The 16126-nt window shown below is 39.9% G+C and overlaps 1 protein-coding gene across 4 annotated transcripts in view; it reads right to left on the reverse strand.

Moving 5' to 3' along the window:
* Nucleotides 1-2462: 2462 nt before the first annotated feature.
* C11H8orf48 (chromosome 11 C8orf48 homolog) overlaps nucleotides 2463-16126 on the reverse strand; it is a 38578-nt gene continuing 24914 nt past the window's right edge. For 2 of the 4 annotated variants that reach the window (XM_058197039.1, XM_058197038.1), the window contains 4 exons: nucleotides 14185-14443; nucleotides 11908-12024; nucleotides 5315-5547; nucleotides 2463-3095 (listed from right to left, as the gene is read on the reverse strand). In XM_058197039.1, coding sequence (XP_058053022.1) covers nucleotides 2682-3095; nucleotides 5315-5547; nucleotides 11908-12024; nucleotides 14185-14362 — 942 coding nt within the window. In that variant the 5' untranslated portion in view covers nucleotides 14363-14443 and the 3' untranslated portion in view covers nucleotides 2463-2681. Of the gene's footprint in view, nucleotides 3096-5168; nucleotides 5548-10889; nucleotides 11158-11907; nucleotides 12025-14184; nucleotides 14444-16126 lie in introns of all 4 variants that reach the window. The other 2 variants (XR_009156721.1, XR_009156722.1) reach the window with 2 other exon arrangements.

Below are 16126 nucleotides of genomic sequence, written 5' to 3' on the forward strand. Positions count from 1 at the left end.
TATTAAGTGAGTTTTGCCCATTTCACCATAGTTGAAAACATGATTGTTAAGTGAATCAGGCTTCCCTGTTGAATTTGTTTGTCAGAAGATTGCAAAAGGGGATCTCATGACCCCGGGACACTTCAACTGTCATAATTGTGAGTCAGCTATTAAGCATCTGAATGTAAATCACATGACCATGAGGATGCAGCAACAGTCATCAACGTGAAAAACGTCATAAGTCACTTTTTTCAGTACCGTTGTAACTTCAAAGGGTCACTAAATGAACTGTTGTTAGTTGAGGACTACCTGTACTATGGATCTTTGAATTCCAAACTTTAATTCCCAAGGTTAAAAAAACAAATTTCATGAACTCTTTTTTTAAGAAAAACATACACAATCTAATCCAATTCTGAATCCTTCGAAAATGTTAGTAGCAATTTGGAGATATGCAGATAGCAATAGCAGTAGCACTTAGAATTATATACTGCTTCATAGTGCTTTACAGTCCTCTCTAAGGAGTTTACAGAGTCAGCTTATTGCTCCCCAAATCTGGGGCCTCATTTTACCAACCTCAGAAGGATGGAAGGCTGAATCAACCTTGAGCCAGTGAGAATTGAACTGCCGAATTGTTGGTAGCCAGCAGCTGGCAGAATTAGCCTGCAATACTGCATTCTAACCACTGCACCACCATGGCTCATGAAGTATGTACTAAGCATAGGATAGCATAGCACAGCACAGCACAGCGCAACACAACACAATGCAATGCAACACAATACATCTACTTTTGGTATATATATTCTGCTTTTTGCTTACTTTGGTGTACATATAGTCTTCCAGTTTCTCTTGAAGCAAAACATTGTCTAATATAGTTTTCTTTCGACGGAGAAATTCAACTTTTGCAAACCCTTCTCTTTTCTTCATGCAAAAGGGGCATTGTGAAGGTTGGTGCATTTCAGTTTCTGCTATCTTAAAGGCAAGAGGAGACAGAATTGTTTTTAAAAAAAATAGTTAGGCTCCAAAACATGTCAAATTACTTCTGAGTAGTTTCTTTCTTGTTGTTTGCCCTCAGACAGAACCTTGCCAGACTAAAGCAGCAATCTGCAGAACCACAGATAGATTTTGTGTTTGCCCTTTTCCTGCCTACCAGGCATTCCAAGCTCTGCTGCCTCTTTGCCCTCTGAGTGGCAGCCCTCCCTCCTGGCACTCCAGACTACATTCCACTACACTGTCTTCCTTAAAAACAAGAGCATGGCTAACATTTCAGAACAAAAGTGTATAGAAGATGAAGGCAGCCTTTAAAACCAGGTAAGCTTTCTTCCAAAATGAGCTAAATAAAGAAACTAATTATTATTATTTTTCCCAGGAGATAGCCTCTTGCAATAGCTTCTCTAGCAGCAATATCATAAATTTACTTAGCCATATCTTTTGAAATCATTATACTGCAACTTGTTCCTTTTGTCAAAAGGTATTTTAAAACTTAGCTTCTTAAAAAGAGAAAATAATGTAAAGAACTCCTGCAGCAAGCTTTATTAAGGTTGCCATCTTAGATGCACTTATTAGGAGCAAGCTTCATTAAATGTAATAGGGTTCACTTCTGACTAAACATGTATCAGATTACATTGGAAGATCATCACATTACAGCTATAATGCTTAAATTATTTTAGATTGAGAGAAGGGGAGAGATGCATATTGCTCATCTCATTGATTCTATCCTGTCACTATGATCAAGAAGCTACTGTGAAGGAAGATAAACCACCTTCTAAGGACATTCCATCATCACGTAAACATTTCCCCTCGGGGTTAATTAGTTAAAGAGCAGGACTTAGAAAATAATGCTGAGATTATTTTTTTACTTTCTTTTCAAGGCCAATTGCCCTTTCTCAACCTCAGCTTACTCATTAGTAGATGTTTTCCTTCTGCAAGTGAAAATGTACATCAAATCTTCATTATAATAACAATGGTTTCAGCTAAAACTAACAACAGAAACACTTAAGAGATTCTTAACTGCATGTGAGAACCTAACTGTACTATGCAAAATCATGTCACAACTAACAAAAATAACTTGACTGACAGTTTACTTGTTGTATATATACCGTATATACTCGAATATAAGCCGATCCGAGTATAAGCCGAGGTCCCCAATTTTACCCCAAAAAACTGGGGTAAACTGGGGACTCGAGTATAAGCCGAGGGAGGGAAATGAGGCAGCTACCGGTCAGGGAAAGCCTCTCTCCCTCAGCCGAGAAGGCTGGCGGCTCCCCCGCCCCGCCCTCTCACTGCACCGGCAGGGCTTCCCCGCGCTAATGCAAAAGCCCGCCAAGTTTGCACCATCCGGTATAATGTGAAAAAAAGAAGAAAAAACAGCACAAAAGCGTCATAAGTCACTTTTTTCAGTACCGTTGTAACTTCAAAGGGTCACTAAATGAACTGTTGTTAGTTGAGGACTACCTGTACTATGGATCTTTGAATTCCAAACTTTAATTCCCAAGGTTAAAAAAACAAATTTCATGAACTCTTTTTTTAAGAAAAACATACACAATCTAATCCAATTCTGAATCCTTCGAAAATGTTAGTAGCAATTTGGAGATATGCAGATAGCAATAGCAGTAGCACTTAGAATTATATACTGCTTCATAGTGCTTTACAGTCCTCTCTAAGGAGTTTACAGAGTCAGCTTATTGCTCCCCAAATCTGGGGCCTCATTTTACCAACCTCAGAAGGATGGAAGGCTGAATCAACCTTGAGCCAGTGAGAATTGAACTGCCGAATTGTTGGTAGCCAGCAGCTGGCAGAATTAGCCTGCAATACTGCATTCTAACCACTGCACCACCATGGCTCATGAAGTATGTACTAAGCATAGGATAGCATAGCATAGCACAGCACAGCACAGCGCAACACAACACAATGCAATGCAACACAATACATCTACTTTTGGTATATATATTCTGCTTTTTGCTTACTTTGGTGTACATATAGTCTTCCAGTTTCTCTTGAAGCAAAACATTGTCTAATATAGTTTTCTTTCGACGGAGAAATTCAACTTTTGCAAACCCTTCTCTTTTCTTCATGCAAAAGGGGCATTGTGAAGGTTGGTGCATTTCAGTTTCTGCTATCTTAAAGGCAAGAGGAGACAGAATTTTTTTTAAAAAAAATAGTTAGGCTCCAAAACATGTCAAATTACTTCTGAGTAGTTTCTTTCTTGTTGTTTGCCCTCAGACAGAACCTTGCCAGACTAAAACAGCAATCTGCAGAACCACAGATAGATTCTGTGTTTGCCCTTTTCCTGCCTACCAGGCATTCCAAACTCTGCTGCCTCTTTGCCCTCTGAGTGGCAGCCCTCCCTCCTGGCACTCCAGACTACATTCCACTACACTGTCTTCCTTAAAAACAAGAGCATGGCTAACATTTCAGAACAAAAGTGTATAGAAGATGAAGGCAGCCTTTAAAACCAGGTAAGCTTTCTTCCAAAATGAGCTAAATAAAGAAACTAATTATTATTATTTTTCCCAGGAGATAGCCTCTTGCAATAGCTTCTCTAGCAGCAATATCATAAATTTACTTAGCCATATCTTTTGAAATCATTATACTGCAACTTGTTCCTTTTGTCAAAAGGTATTTTAAAACTTAGCTTCTTAAAAAGAGAAAATAATGTAAAGAACTCCGGCAGCAAGCTTTATTAAGGTTGCCATCTTAGATGCACTTATTAGGAGCAAGCTTCATTAAATGTAATAGGGTTCACTTCTGACTAAACATGTATCAGATTACATTGGAAGATCATCACATTACAGCTATAATGCTTAAATTATTTTAGATTGAGAGAAGGGGAGAGATGCATATTGCTCATCTCATTGATTCTATCCTGTCACTATGATCAAGAAGCTACTGTGAAGGAAGATAAACCACCTTCTAAGGACATTCCATCATCACGTAAGCATTTCCCCTCGGGGTTAATTAGTTAAAGAGCAGGACTTAGAAAATAATGGTGAGATTATTTTTTTACTTTCTTTTCAAGGCCAATTGCCCTTTCTCAACCTCAGCTTACTCATTAGTAGATGTTTTCCTTCTGCAAGTGAAAATGTACATCAAATCTTCATTATAATAACAATGGTTTCAGCTAAAACTAACAACAGAAACACTTAAGAGATTCTTAACTGCATGTGAGAACCTAACTGTACTATGCAAAATCATGTCACAACTAACAAAAATAACTTGACTGACAGTTTACTTGTTGTATATATACCGTATATACTCGAATATAAGCCGATCCGAGTATAAGCCGAGGTCCCCAATTTTACCCCAAAAAACTGGGGTAAACTGGGACTCAGTATAAGCCGAGGAGGAAATGAGGCAGCTACCGGTCAGGGAAAGCCTCTCTCCCTCAGCCGAGAAGGCTGGCGGCTCCCCCGCCCCGCCCTCTCACTGCACCGGCAGGGCTTCCCCGCGCTAATGCAAAAGCCCGCCAAGTTTGCACCATCCGGTATAATGTGAAAAAAAGAAGAAAAAACAGCACAAAAGCGTGCTGTGCATGTACAACAAACGTTCGATTTTTGGTTTGATTTTTGCAATTTTGAAAAGTCACCATCTGAAGAAATCTCGTGCCATACTGAGGCTAATCTTCTATTGCAAAAATAGCACAGAATCTTGTAGGGAGAAAACAAAATTTGTTGTTAACCAGGACTGTTGTTAAGTGGGTCTTGCCTCATTTTATGACCATTCTTGCCACAGTTGTTAAAAGAATCACTGCAGTTCAGTGATTCACATTTGTTAAGTGAACCTGACTTCCTTGTTGACTTTGCTTGTCAGAAGGCTACTAAGTCTGTCTGTTATTATCACAGCTGCCTGCAATTACTGCAGGTTCAAGTCCCACCAGGCCCAAGGTTGACTCAGCCTTCCATCCTTTATAAGGTAGGTAAAATGAGGACCCAGATTGTTGTTGGGGGCAATAAAAGTTGACTTTGTATATAATATACAAATGGATGAAGACTATTGCTTAACACAGTATAAGCCGCCCTGAGTCTTCGGAGAACGGCGGAATATAAATGCAAATTAAAAAAAAAAAAAAGGTAATCATGTGACCCGGGGACACTGCAAATACATGCCAGTTGCCAAGATCTGAATTTTGATCGTGTGACCATAGCGATGTTGCAATGATCATACAGTAAGTGTGAAAAAAAGTCATAAGTTACCTTTTTTTGCAGTGCTGTTTTAACTTTGGTCATTAAATGAATGGTTGTAAGTTGAGGACTACCTGTAAGTCTGTAAATAACAAAAAGTAGCACTTGGTTTTTTCCCACCCTCCCAGTCATTTGCAAAAAAGTCATGGTTTCAGGACCTTTTTCATCATCTCCTTGAGACTTTTCAGATGAAGCCTGTTTACTAGCTCAGAAGGGACAGCAGAGTCACAACCTCCCTTCTGCTGCCTCTGTGAAAGCATCCTAGGCCTCTGTTCCTCACGGCTATTTCTTCTTAATGGCTCTGAAATCCTCTGATAATGGAGATGGTTAATTTTGCTGACACAGAAAGACTGCAGGATCCCCAGTTCTTCTTCAGAAATTCCTGGTAATGCTTCAGGGGGTGGGGGGGGGGACACAGAACAAAATATCAGATGCTATCCAGGGATGAAAAATCTTGTAGTCTTATTTCCAGTTACTAGGAATATCATGGTGGTGGCTGTCACTGTACAGGTAATATTTGACTTACGACCACAATTGAGCCCGATATTTATGTTGATAAGCGAGACATTTGTTGTGAGCTTTGCCCCATTTTATGACTTTTTGTGACACAGTTGTTAAATGTATCACTGCAGTAACACAGTTGTTAAGTGAATCTGGTTTCTCCATTGACTTTGCTTGTCAGAAGGTTGCAAAAGGGGATCACTTGACCTTGGGACACTGCCACCGTCATAAATATGAGTCAGTTGCCAAGCATATTAATTTTGATCCCATGACCATGGAAATGCAGCATCATTTGTAAGTGTGAAAAATAGTCATAATTTCCATTTTTCAATGCCGTTGTAATGTTGAACAGCCATTAAATGGCCATTGTAAGTCGAGGATTACCTGTATTGAAACTTACCACTAGCATTACTTATTGAATAGTGTATTTGGAGTCAGCAATGTTTACAACAAGCAAGAACAAAATAAGAAACTCCTTCAACAGCATAAAGCAATAACCTCTTTGCCAAAAATGAAGTTAGACTTTTGGAAGAATAAAGAAGATTTGAATCCAGATAATAAAGAGAAAATAGAAAGACGGTAAACCATGTCACAGAAATTATTCATGATGCAGTTGCTGGAGCAGTTTCAGTCAAAGGCTTCCTTTTCCTTTTTACTCAAATGCTTCTAGCTTAAATAGATTAGAATAGAATAGAATTTTTACTGGCCAAGTGTGATTGGACACACAAGGAATTTGTCTTGGTGCATATGCTCTCAGTGTACATAAAAGAAAAGATACCTTCATCAAGGTACAACATTTACAACACTTAACGATAGTCATAGGGTACAAATTTAACACTTGGTGATACAACACTTAATGATAGTCATCGGGTACAAATAAGCAATCAGGAAACAATCAATATTAATATAAATCATAAAGATACCAGAAACAAAGTTACAGTCATACAATTGTAAGTGGAAGGAGTTGGGTGATGGGAATGATGAGAAGATTAATACTGCAGATTTAGTAAATAGTTTGACAGTGTTGAGGGAATTATTTGTTTAGCAGAGTGATGGCGTTCAGGAAAAAACTGTTCTTGTGTCTAGTTGTTCTGCTGTGCAGTGCTCTATAGTGTCGTTTTGAAGGTAAGAATTGAAACAGTTTATGTCCAGGATGTGAGGGATCTGTCAATATTTTCATGGCCTTCTTCTTGATTCGTGCAGTATACAGGTCCTCAATGGAAGGCAGGTTGGTAGCAATTGTTTTTTCTGCAGTTCTAATTATCCTCTGAAGTCTGTGTCTTTCTTGTTGGGTTGCAGAACCGAACCAGACAGTTATAGAGGTGCAAATGACAGACTCAATAATTCCTCTATAGAACTGGATCAGCAGCTCCTTGGGCAGTTAAACAACACAGATGAAAAAGGTTTAGAAAATCAGCTTTTTAAATCCCAGGTGCTGTGGGCAAGGTAATTCGTTATTAGGAAAGACTCTACCTGGTCCAAAAATTAGTCTGAATAGAACAAGGTGGGACTTATCTCCCTTTGCCCCTTCAGATAGCTTATCATCCTACTTTTGAGGACCAGCAAGACTTCCTTCAAATCTTTTCATCAAACTCCTCGGTGGAAGAAGGCCAGAACATAGAGAAGCAATGTGGTTATGGGACAACATGGAAAATTTGGACTACTTTGGATCATGTCTCCAGACTCTGGACTCCCCAAGCAAGACATTTTAAAATAGTGTTTCTCAATCCATTCTAGCTGGGGAATTCTGGGAGTTGAAGTCTACACATCTTCAAGTGGCTAAGGCTGAGAAGCACTGAGCTGGAGACCAAACAGTATGTGCTAGTGAACCTCTCAGCTTTTCACTTTGAAAGCTCTCAAGACTTTGTTAACAAAATGGTCAAATTAAAATAATTTGAAACTGGATCTATATTTCAGTCAAGTAACGGTAGGAAAGGGGCAGGCTCCAATTAAGACCCCCTGATGTCCTAAGCCCAGCCCAGCAAAGGTGCCTCTCAGCTCTTCCATTGCTTCATTGACCAGGCATTAAATCCAAGTGCTGAAGAGGAAATAAGTGATTAAAAATTCAGTGTTATTCCAGGCCATTGAGCCCCTACAGCTATATTAAATGTAAAGTTTTTAAAAATTTATGTTTTTAACATCAAATCTCAGTAAGCAATTTAAGCAAATTATTTACTTATAACTAGGGCAATAGGGAAAAATGCAAATTTTCATCATTTTTAATGCCTTTTTAAATAAAATCGTTGTAAGGAAAAAATGCAAATGCAAAAAATATTGAAAACTAAAGCTGGGAAGTGGCAGTGGAAGAATTCAGGGCATGCTAGATTGTGGGGGAGAGACTCTGATGTGCCCCCACTTCCTTCAGTGCCCTGAGCATAAGCTTATTTTGCTTACTAGCCACATGGTGTAGTGGTTAACATGCTGGTGTAGAAACTGGGAGACTGGGTTTTAGGCATAAAAGCCAGATAGGGGACTTTGGGCCACTCACCAAGGGGGTAGTGAGTTCTGGTCTTGCCTTAGGCATGAAAATTGCGTAAGTGACTTTGGGCCAATCACTAGGAGATACTGAGTTCTAATCCCACTTTAGCCATGAAAGCCATTTGGTTGACTTTGGGCCAATCACCAGGAGACTGCGAGTTATAGTCCCACCTTAAGCATGAAAGCCAGCTGGGTGACCTTGGGCCAGTAATTCTCTCTCTCTCAGCCCAACCCACCTTGCAGGATTGTTGTCAGGAAGAAGGCATTATTAGATATGTTCACTATCTTGAGTTACTTATAAAGTAATAAGGTCAAGATTTTAAAAACTGAATAAATAAATAAATGCAGGGTTAGGGAGGACTGAATCCATACTAACAGAACACAGCTACTTATTTGAGTGACTTGAATAGTATTATTCTTCGCTTGAAAGTCAGCTGGATGCACAAACTTAACAACACAAAACAATGTTAACTTCTCTCTAAGGACATCAAATTCCCTAACAGAAGAATTGTTTTTAGGCAGCCACTTCTCTCCAGGTATCCATGGCCAGAGAAAACAATTGACAAACCAGTAAATGACAACTGAGTAAAAGGGAAGAAAAATGCAAGAAGTTTAATGGACTTCTTTTTCACTGGCAATAATTTTAATGTAACCTGCAATTTCCCAACTCAACATTTCAGACATCAGATTGTTCAATCCAAGAAAAACAAGCCAAAATCTCACATCATCACATGCACTTGATATCTGAAACACAGTTTCTTTGCTTTTAAATCAGAGCTCTCCTAAATCCAGGATTATCTGTATGTGAGCATTTAAAACTAGTCTGATGGAAGAATGGTTTTATCTAGTCTTTAATGGTTTTGTTTAATATGCAGTGGCTTGAAGTCATCTAGAATCAGAAAAGATAGATAGATAGATAGATAGAAAGATAGAAAGATAGAAAGATAGATAGATAGATAGATAGATAGATAGATAGATAGATAGATAGATAGATAGATAGATAGATAGATTCCCTTTTTCTGGCCCTTTCCCTGGATGCCCTTCCTGACACCTATGCAGAATTTGCAGCAGATATTTTTTTCTTTCCACCCTAAGAGACCTTCCGCTACACCTAGGATTGAACTCTCAACCTTCCAAGTGGGAGGTGAGTGTCTTCACCAGTAGGCCAAAAACTATGATTTGTGAAACAAGCCATAATGATCTAGTTTTACTTAGCATCTTATAACAAGAGTTTTTTAAAATGGGGTCACACAACCTATCAGGATAAAATCTGAATAAGGAAAAAGCTGAGCCAAAAAAATTCCCTTTTATTAATGTAAGTTTGCTATTTAGTTCATTCTTAATAGCATTTACCAGAGGAGAAATACTTCAAAGCAGATAAATTTAGACTTTTTCTTAAACTTACTGAGTAGATAAAATTTACTAAATCTGCACTACTATTAATTTTCTCATCGTTCCCATCACCAATCTCTTTCCACTTATGACTGTATGACTGTAACTTTGTTGCTGGTAATCCTTATGATTTATATTGATATATTGACCATCATTTGTGTTGTAAATGTTGTACCTTGATGAAGGTATCTTTTCTTTTATGTACACTGAGAGCATATGCACCAAGACAAATTCCTTGTGTGTCCAATCACACTTGGGCAATAAAAATTCTATTCTATTCAATAAAAAAATTCTATTCAGAACTCTCCAGCGCTTTGTTGCCATCCATTTCTGGGTGCTTTTTGACGTATGTTTGGGGTCATTGTCCTGCTGGAAGACCCAAGATCTCGGATGCAAACCCAGCTTTCTGACACTGGGCTCTACAGTGCGACCCAAAATCCTTTGGTAATCCTCAGATTTCATGATGCCTTGCACACAGTCAAGGCACCCAGTTCCAGAGGCAGCAAAACAATCCCAAAACATCATAAACCGCCACCATATTTCACTGTAGGTACTGTGTTCTTTTCTTTGTAGGCGTCATTCTGTTTTCGGTAAACAGTAGAATGATGTGCTTTACCAAAAAGCTCTATCTTGGTCTCATCTGTCCACAAGACAGATCTATGTTGTTTAACTGCCCAAGGAGCTGCTGATCCAGTTCTACAGAGGAATTATTGAGTCTGTCATCTGCACCTCTATAACTGTCTGGTTTGGTTCTGCAACCCAACAAGACAGACACAGACTTCAGAGGATAATTAGAACTGCAGAAAAAACAATTGCTACCTACCTGCTTTCCATTGAGGACCTGTATACTGCACGGGTCAGAAAGAGGGCTGTGAAAATATTTACAGACCCCTCACATCCTAGACAGAAACTGTTTCAACTTCTACCCTCAAAACGACTCTATAGAGCACTGCACAGCAGAACAACTAGACACAAGGGCAGTTTTTTCCCCAAATGCCATCACTCTGCTAAACAAATAATTCCCTCAACACTATCGAACTAGTTACTAAGTCTGCATTACTATTAATCTTCTCATCATTTCTATCATCCATCTCCTCCCACTTATAACTGTATGACTGTAACCTTGTTGCTAGTATCCTTAAGATTTATATTGACTGTTTCCCTATGACTATCATTAAGTGTTGTACCTTATGATTCTTGACAAATGTATCTTTTCTTTTATGTACACCAAGAGCGTATACAAATTCCTTGTGTGTCCAATCACACTTGGCCAATAAAGAATTCTAGTCTATTCTTCATTAATTCCTGTCATGTCAGGGCTAAATTAACTTTTAGGGCCAATAAACTTAGTTGCAGGCTTACCTGCATTCTCACAAAATGATTGCCAGGGTGATTATGAACGACTGCAAAATATCCAAACTGAGGAACTGTTTTGTGCCCCCTCTGTAAACTATCAGGTTGCAGATTTCTTAAGCTTATCTTTGAAGGTTGTTCTGGGCAACTGGACCTCTTCCAAATACAGTTAGCAATTTCTATTTTCTAGTAACACCAATGGTGTTAATGCCAAGCCACTGGCATTCTGTTCAAATCTGTGCCTCACTGGGTCATCATTTCAGAGATACTTCCTTATCTAAAAAAGAGAATCAGAATGACCACAGGTAGACAAAAAACAACAACAACAACAAAACCCACCACTCAGAGGGAAGCAACTTCCAGCTTATATAATACTGTAACCAATTTGGTCACCATACTACAAAAAAGATGTTAAGACTTTGGAAAAAGTTCAGAGAAGAGCAACTAAGCCTGGAGACTAAACCATATGAAGAACGGCTGCAGGTTTAGGGTCTGGCTAGTCTAAAGAAAAGAAGAATTAGGGGTCACATAATAGCAGTATTCCAGTATTTGAGGGGCTGCCACAAAGAAAAGGGGGTCAACTTATCCTCCAAAACACCAGAGGGCAGGACAAGAAATAATGGTTGGAAACTAATCAAAGAGAGAAGCAACCTGGAATTGAGGAGAAATAATGAGGACAATTAACCAGTGGAACATATTACCTTCAGAAATCGTGGGTGCTCCATCAGTGGAGGTTTTTAAGAAGAGACTAGACAGTCACTTGTCTGAAATGGTCGAGGGTCTCCTGCTCGATCTGGGGCTGGACAAGAAGACCTCCAATGTTCCTTCCAGCTCTATTCTATTCTAAAGTATTCTAACTGCATTTAGCTTTGATATGCTTACTATATGTTTTAAAAAACCCTGAAAAATGGGAGACTGCCCCAAATTCTCACATTATAGTATCACCACACTGTGTCTAATGGCACTCATAGGTATCACCATTACCATGAGTAAGACTAAGAAGTTTCAGACCTGAAAATTGACTTACCAGTATCTGGTTCTATGGAAGGTTTTGCTCTCTCAGTGATACTTCTTCTGTTGACTTTCAGAAGATTAATCCATTTTCTAGTTAAAGACTCTCCTACAAATGCAGAATCTAACAATTCTAACAGGGAAGGAAGGAGGAAATAACATAGAGATCAACCAAATGACAAATGGGTTCATACATGCAAAACTCATACATGATATATAATCTAAACTCCTCAGACATCCATAAAAGATGAGTGAAGCTGTTTAATTCATAAGCATGGGCTAGCACTGTTAAAAAACATATAGTCCTCCTTATGTTCAGGTGCAATTCGGTAACTTTCAAAGATTTTTTTGCTCTGTTCTCAACATTATGCTAATCCAAAACACAGCTTGTTTAACTGTAGCCTAGCATTCTAGTAGGAATAGTTAGGCTGTACAAGATAAACTAAAGGTAGGAATATGTAGAAACAAAATTGTGTAAAACCTTCCAGTTTTTCTTAATCAAGTAATTATAAGTGCTGTTATGGGAGTCTGCAGTTTAAGGAGAAGAGTGGGAAATGTCAACAGTAGTCCCACAGTCTCCCAGGGAGGAGGCAGCATATTCCAGAATGAGGCACAAGGCAAAAGACAGCATAGTCCTGAACTGGAAGGCGACTGTTGTGTCTTGCCCGCCCTCAGAGCAGCCGGGGCCTTCTTATCTGCTCCCGAACACGGAGGAATGTATGCCTCCCGGCCCCATGCCCAGACAAACTGCAGAAGAAGGAGCACCTCCCGGCCCCAGCCCTGACTCCATGCCCAGGCAAACGGAGCAGCTAGACCCCTCCCCCTCCTCCACAGCATGTGAGCCTGAGGAGGGTTTATTACCAACAGCTGATTGGAGTGACCCTCGCATCAGAAGATTGGATAGGCGGAGGCAACAGAAGGAAGGGAGGGGCAGGCCTTAATGAGTGCTGAGTCATGGAGCCACACCCCATGGCCTATATAAAGGATCTGCTTTCTGGCAGTCTCTGAATCAGGCAAAGTCGAACTTATCTTGCTGAAGTCACTTACTGGTCTCCTGCCTGCTCTGAGGACTTTGCTAGGACTTTGGGCAGAGCTGCAGAGGCAAGCCTGATTCGGATTTCTCTGACCTGGCCGTCAGCGGAGGAGTGGGACACGACATCGACGGAGGAAAAGGTTCAGGATAGTCACACCCAAGAATCTCTCATGGTGTATATGTTACATTACAAGCGTATAGGTTTAGTCTGGCAAGATTCTGTCTAATAGATGTAAGCAAATAAAGAACCAGACTCAAGTGGATCTTGTTTTTGGGGCTCAGGCCTGACAAGTCCTGGTTAAAGGGTGCTCTAAGCACAGAATCTTATAAGAGTGTTAAGGATTGTCATTTTCTCCTGTTATGGTTTCCTACCATCTCGGATTTTCTCCTTGATTAATGTCATCGTTGGCCAAAGCTAGAGTTTCCTTTGTCCATAGCTGTCACTAATTATACAATTAAAACATTTAAAAAAACATAAAACATTAAAAATAATCAGCCCTTATGAATTTTGGGCATCCAGTATCTTGCTGCTCTTACAGTATCTCCCTGATACTCTACAAATTGACTGCCCCCATTGTGATAAATGCTACACACCGGGGTGAAATGCTACTGGCTGGCTCCAGTTTGGCCGAACTGGTAGTGATAAAAACTACCGATCTGGGCAAAATCTAGGGGGAAAAAAGCTATCAGTTCATCCGAACCAGTATTTCTGATGGTCAGCTGTACCATGTGATAGCTTTGCTAGAAAGCAGGAAATCCAAAAGGAAGCTTGGGAAGGTAAGTAGAACAGCGGGGGGGGGGGGGAGATCAGCTGTGCAGTGCCAAAATCCTGCTTTCTGCCAAAGCTAAATTGCGCACCACAACTGATTCCACCCCCCACCCCCCGCTTGTACTTACCTTCCTAAGCCTCCTTTTGGTGTATACTGTGCATGTGTGGCCAGTGAACTGGTAGCAAACCAGTTTGGATTTCACCACTGCTACACACAGACATTTCCTTCTTTTGCCTGGTACATATTTCTTTATTTCTGTAATATTAATTTTTAATTAAATATTTTTATTTTAAATTGTATAATTAATTTAATCTATTTAATAATTCTTAATTATTAAATAAATTCTTAATGGCAAATTTTCTTTTGCCTTTTTCTCCCCTTGTACTTTTCCCTCCCTATTTTTGCTGACCTAAGTCTCCCCCACACCACCACTTCCCACTTGTAAGCCTGCAGAAGGAACTGAACCAAATCCTTGTGGATCCTAACTGACCTTCATCCTTTTGACATGAGGATTGCCAAGCACCCTTGGTCAGGTCAGAGGCCACTGGCTCTTTCAACTCATCCGCTGAGTCATAAGATTCAAATGAGTCGTCCCCGTACTCCCTCTCCTCCTCTTCTTCTTCAGTCATGGAGGTAAATGTATCCTCTGAGTAGTTGGGAAGAGACATGCTGCAGTTTCAGTTTGGCCCCATCTGCTCCACAACAGATGTCCCCGACTCATCTCCCCAGCTGGTCATCATACCCTTTAACTAAAAATAACCAGAGCAAAATTAATTATAAACATAGAAGAATGGGATTAAAATAACAACCAACCTGTCCACTATCCACTCCCAAGATGAGAGTAACTTTGGCACAAGTTATCTAAAAACTAGCAACAGGAATAGCACAATCCCAAAATTTAAAACTAGCATCTTTGCAATCTTTCATTAAGTTACCCTTTGACATGGTCAAATGACTAAATCAACAGTTTCTATTCTATTCGTTAAATTATCCAATTAAATTCCAAATGCCTAGCCATTTCAGTCTGCAGAGCAAAAAAAAAAAAAGGTGGGGGATATTGTGAAAATTTTTGTGACACCTTAAGGACCAAAGCTGCCTTGCTATAATTGACTTGCCTCAGGCATGAAGCCAATGCAGTGACCTTGTGCCCGTCACTTTCTCTCAGCCCCAGAAAGAAGGCAATGGCAAACTATATCTGAAAAATCTTGCCAAGAAAATGGCAGAGACTTGTCCAGGCAGTGTCCAAGTATTAGACATTTGAACAGAAGAATCTCTCTCTCAAACACACACACACACACAGCCAGTCTATTTGATGTAATAGACAAGGCACTGAGCTAGAAACCAAGATAATGCAAGTTGTAGTTCTGCCTTAGGGATGAAGCTGGGTCACCTTGGGCCAGCCATTTCATTTCAGCCCCGATGAAAAGCAGGCAATGGCAAACGGCATGAGAAAAACCTTATCAAGAAAACTGCAGGGATTTTTCTAGGCAGTTTCCAAATATCGGACACAAGTGAACAGAAATCTATTAGTGTTGAACTGTAATCCAAGGCACACATTTAGGGCAGGTGTGGGAAACCATGGCCATTTTATGACTTGTGAATTTTAACTCCCAGAATTTCTGAGCTGGCCAGGCCACGATTTCTGGGAGTTGAAGTCCACAAGTCCTAAACGCCATGGTTCTACTCTTGACTTAGGGGAAGGATGTGCTGGACAACTGGATCACTGGATCATCTCAGGACGTTTTGCAGACTATCAGACAAGCAAACAGTTTTAAATGTTAACAGTGTATGGAGGATGGGACTCATAGTTACCTTTCAGAGAGTATTTAAAATGTAGCTACTGTTAAAAATATATTATGTTTTTGAGAGGGGGCATGGGCAGCGTTGTGGTGACACAACATGTTCTTCAGGGGTTCCTGGAGAACCATTTATATCACCATTGTTTGGGGGTCCCAAGTGACCTAAGTTGTCTTGTAGAGATGACGAACAAGAGAAGCACAGACTGATCAACACAGGGAGATCGCAAACTCCCTGGCTGATCGGAAGAAGCTCCTCAAACCGGATGTCGGGGGTGGGGGGAAGTGGCCATAGAAGCCGCTAAGAAGCTGGGGAGGTCACAACAGAAAGAAGAAAGCGAAGACAGTGTGTGCCATCCGGGTGAGAATCTAGCTTTCTTAATAAAAGTTTCTCTTCATACCCACTTGAAAGGAAAATAAAGTGGAAAAGTGGTTTAAGGCGAGGAGGGAGAGCGGGTCTATATCGGCTCTCCTCTTCCGGTATTTGGGCAGCGAAGAAAGCAAAAAACCAAAGGATTTTTTTTTTCTGAATGAGTTAAAGAAAGTGATTGGGAACCAATTTAAAAGAATGGAGTACTTTTTTTTACAAAAAGATGGAATGCTTATAAATAAATTTGAAGTAAATACTGAATAGCG

The sequence above is a fragment of the Ahaetulla prasina genome, chromosome 11, assembly GCF_028640845.1.
Source record: "Ahaetulla prasina isolate Xishuangbanna chromosome 11, ASM2864084v1, whole genome shotgun sequence".
Lineage (NCBI taxonomy): Eukaryota > Metazoa > Chordata > Lepidosauria > Squamata > Colubridae > Ahaetulla > Ahaetulla prasina.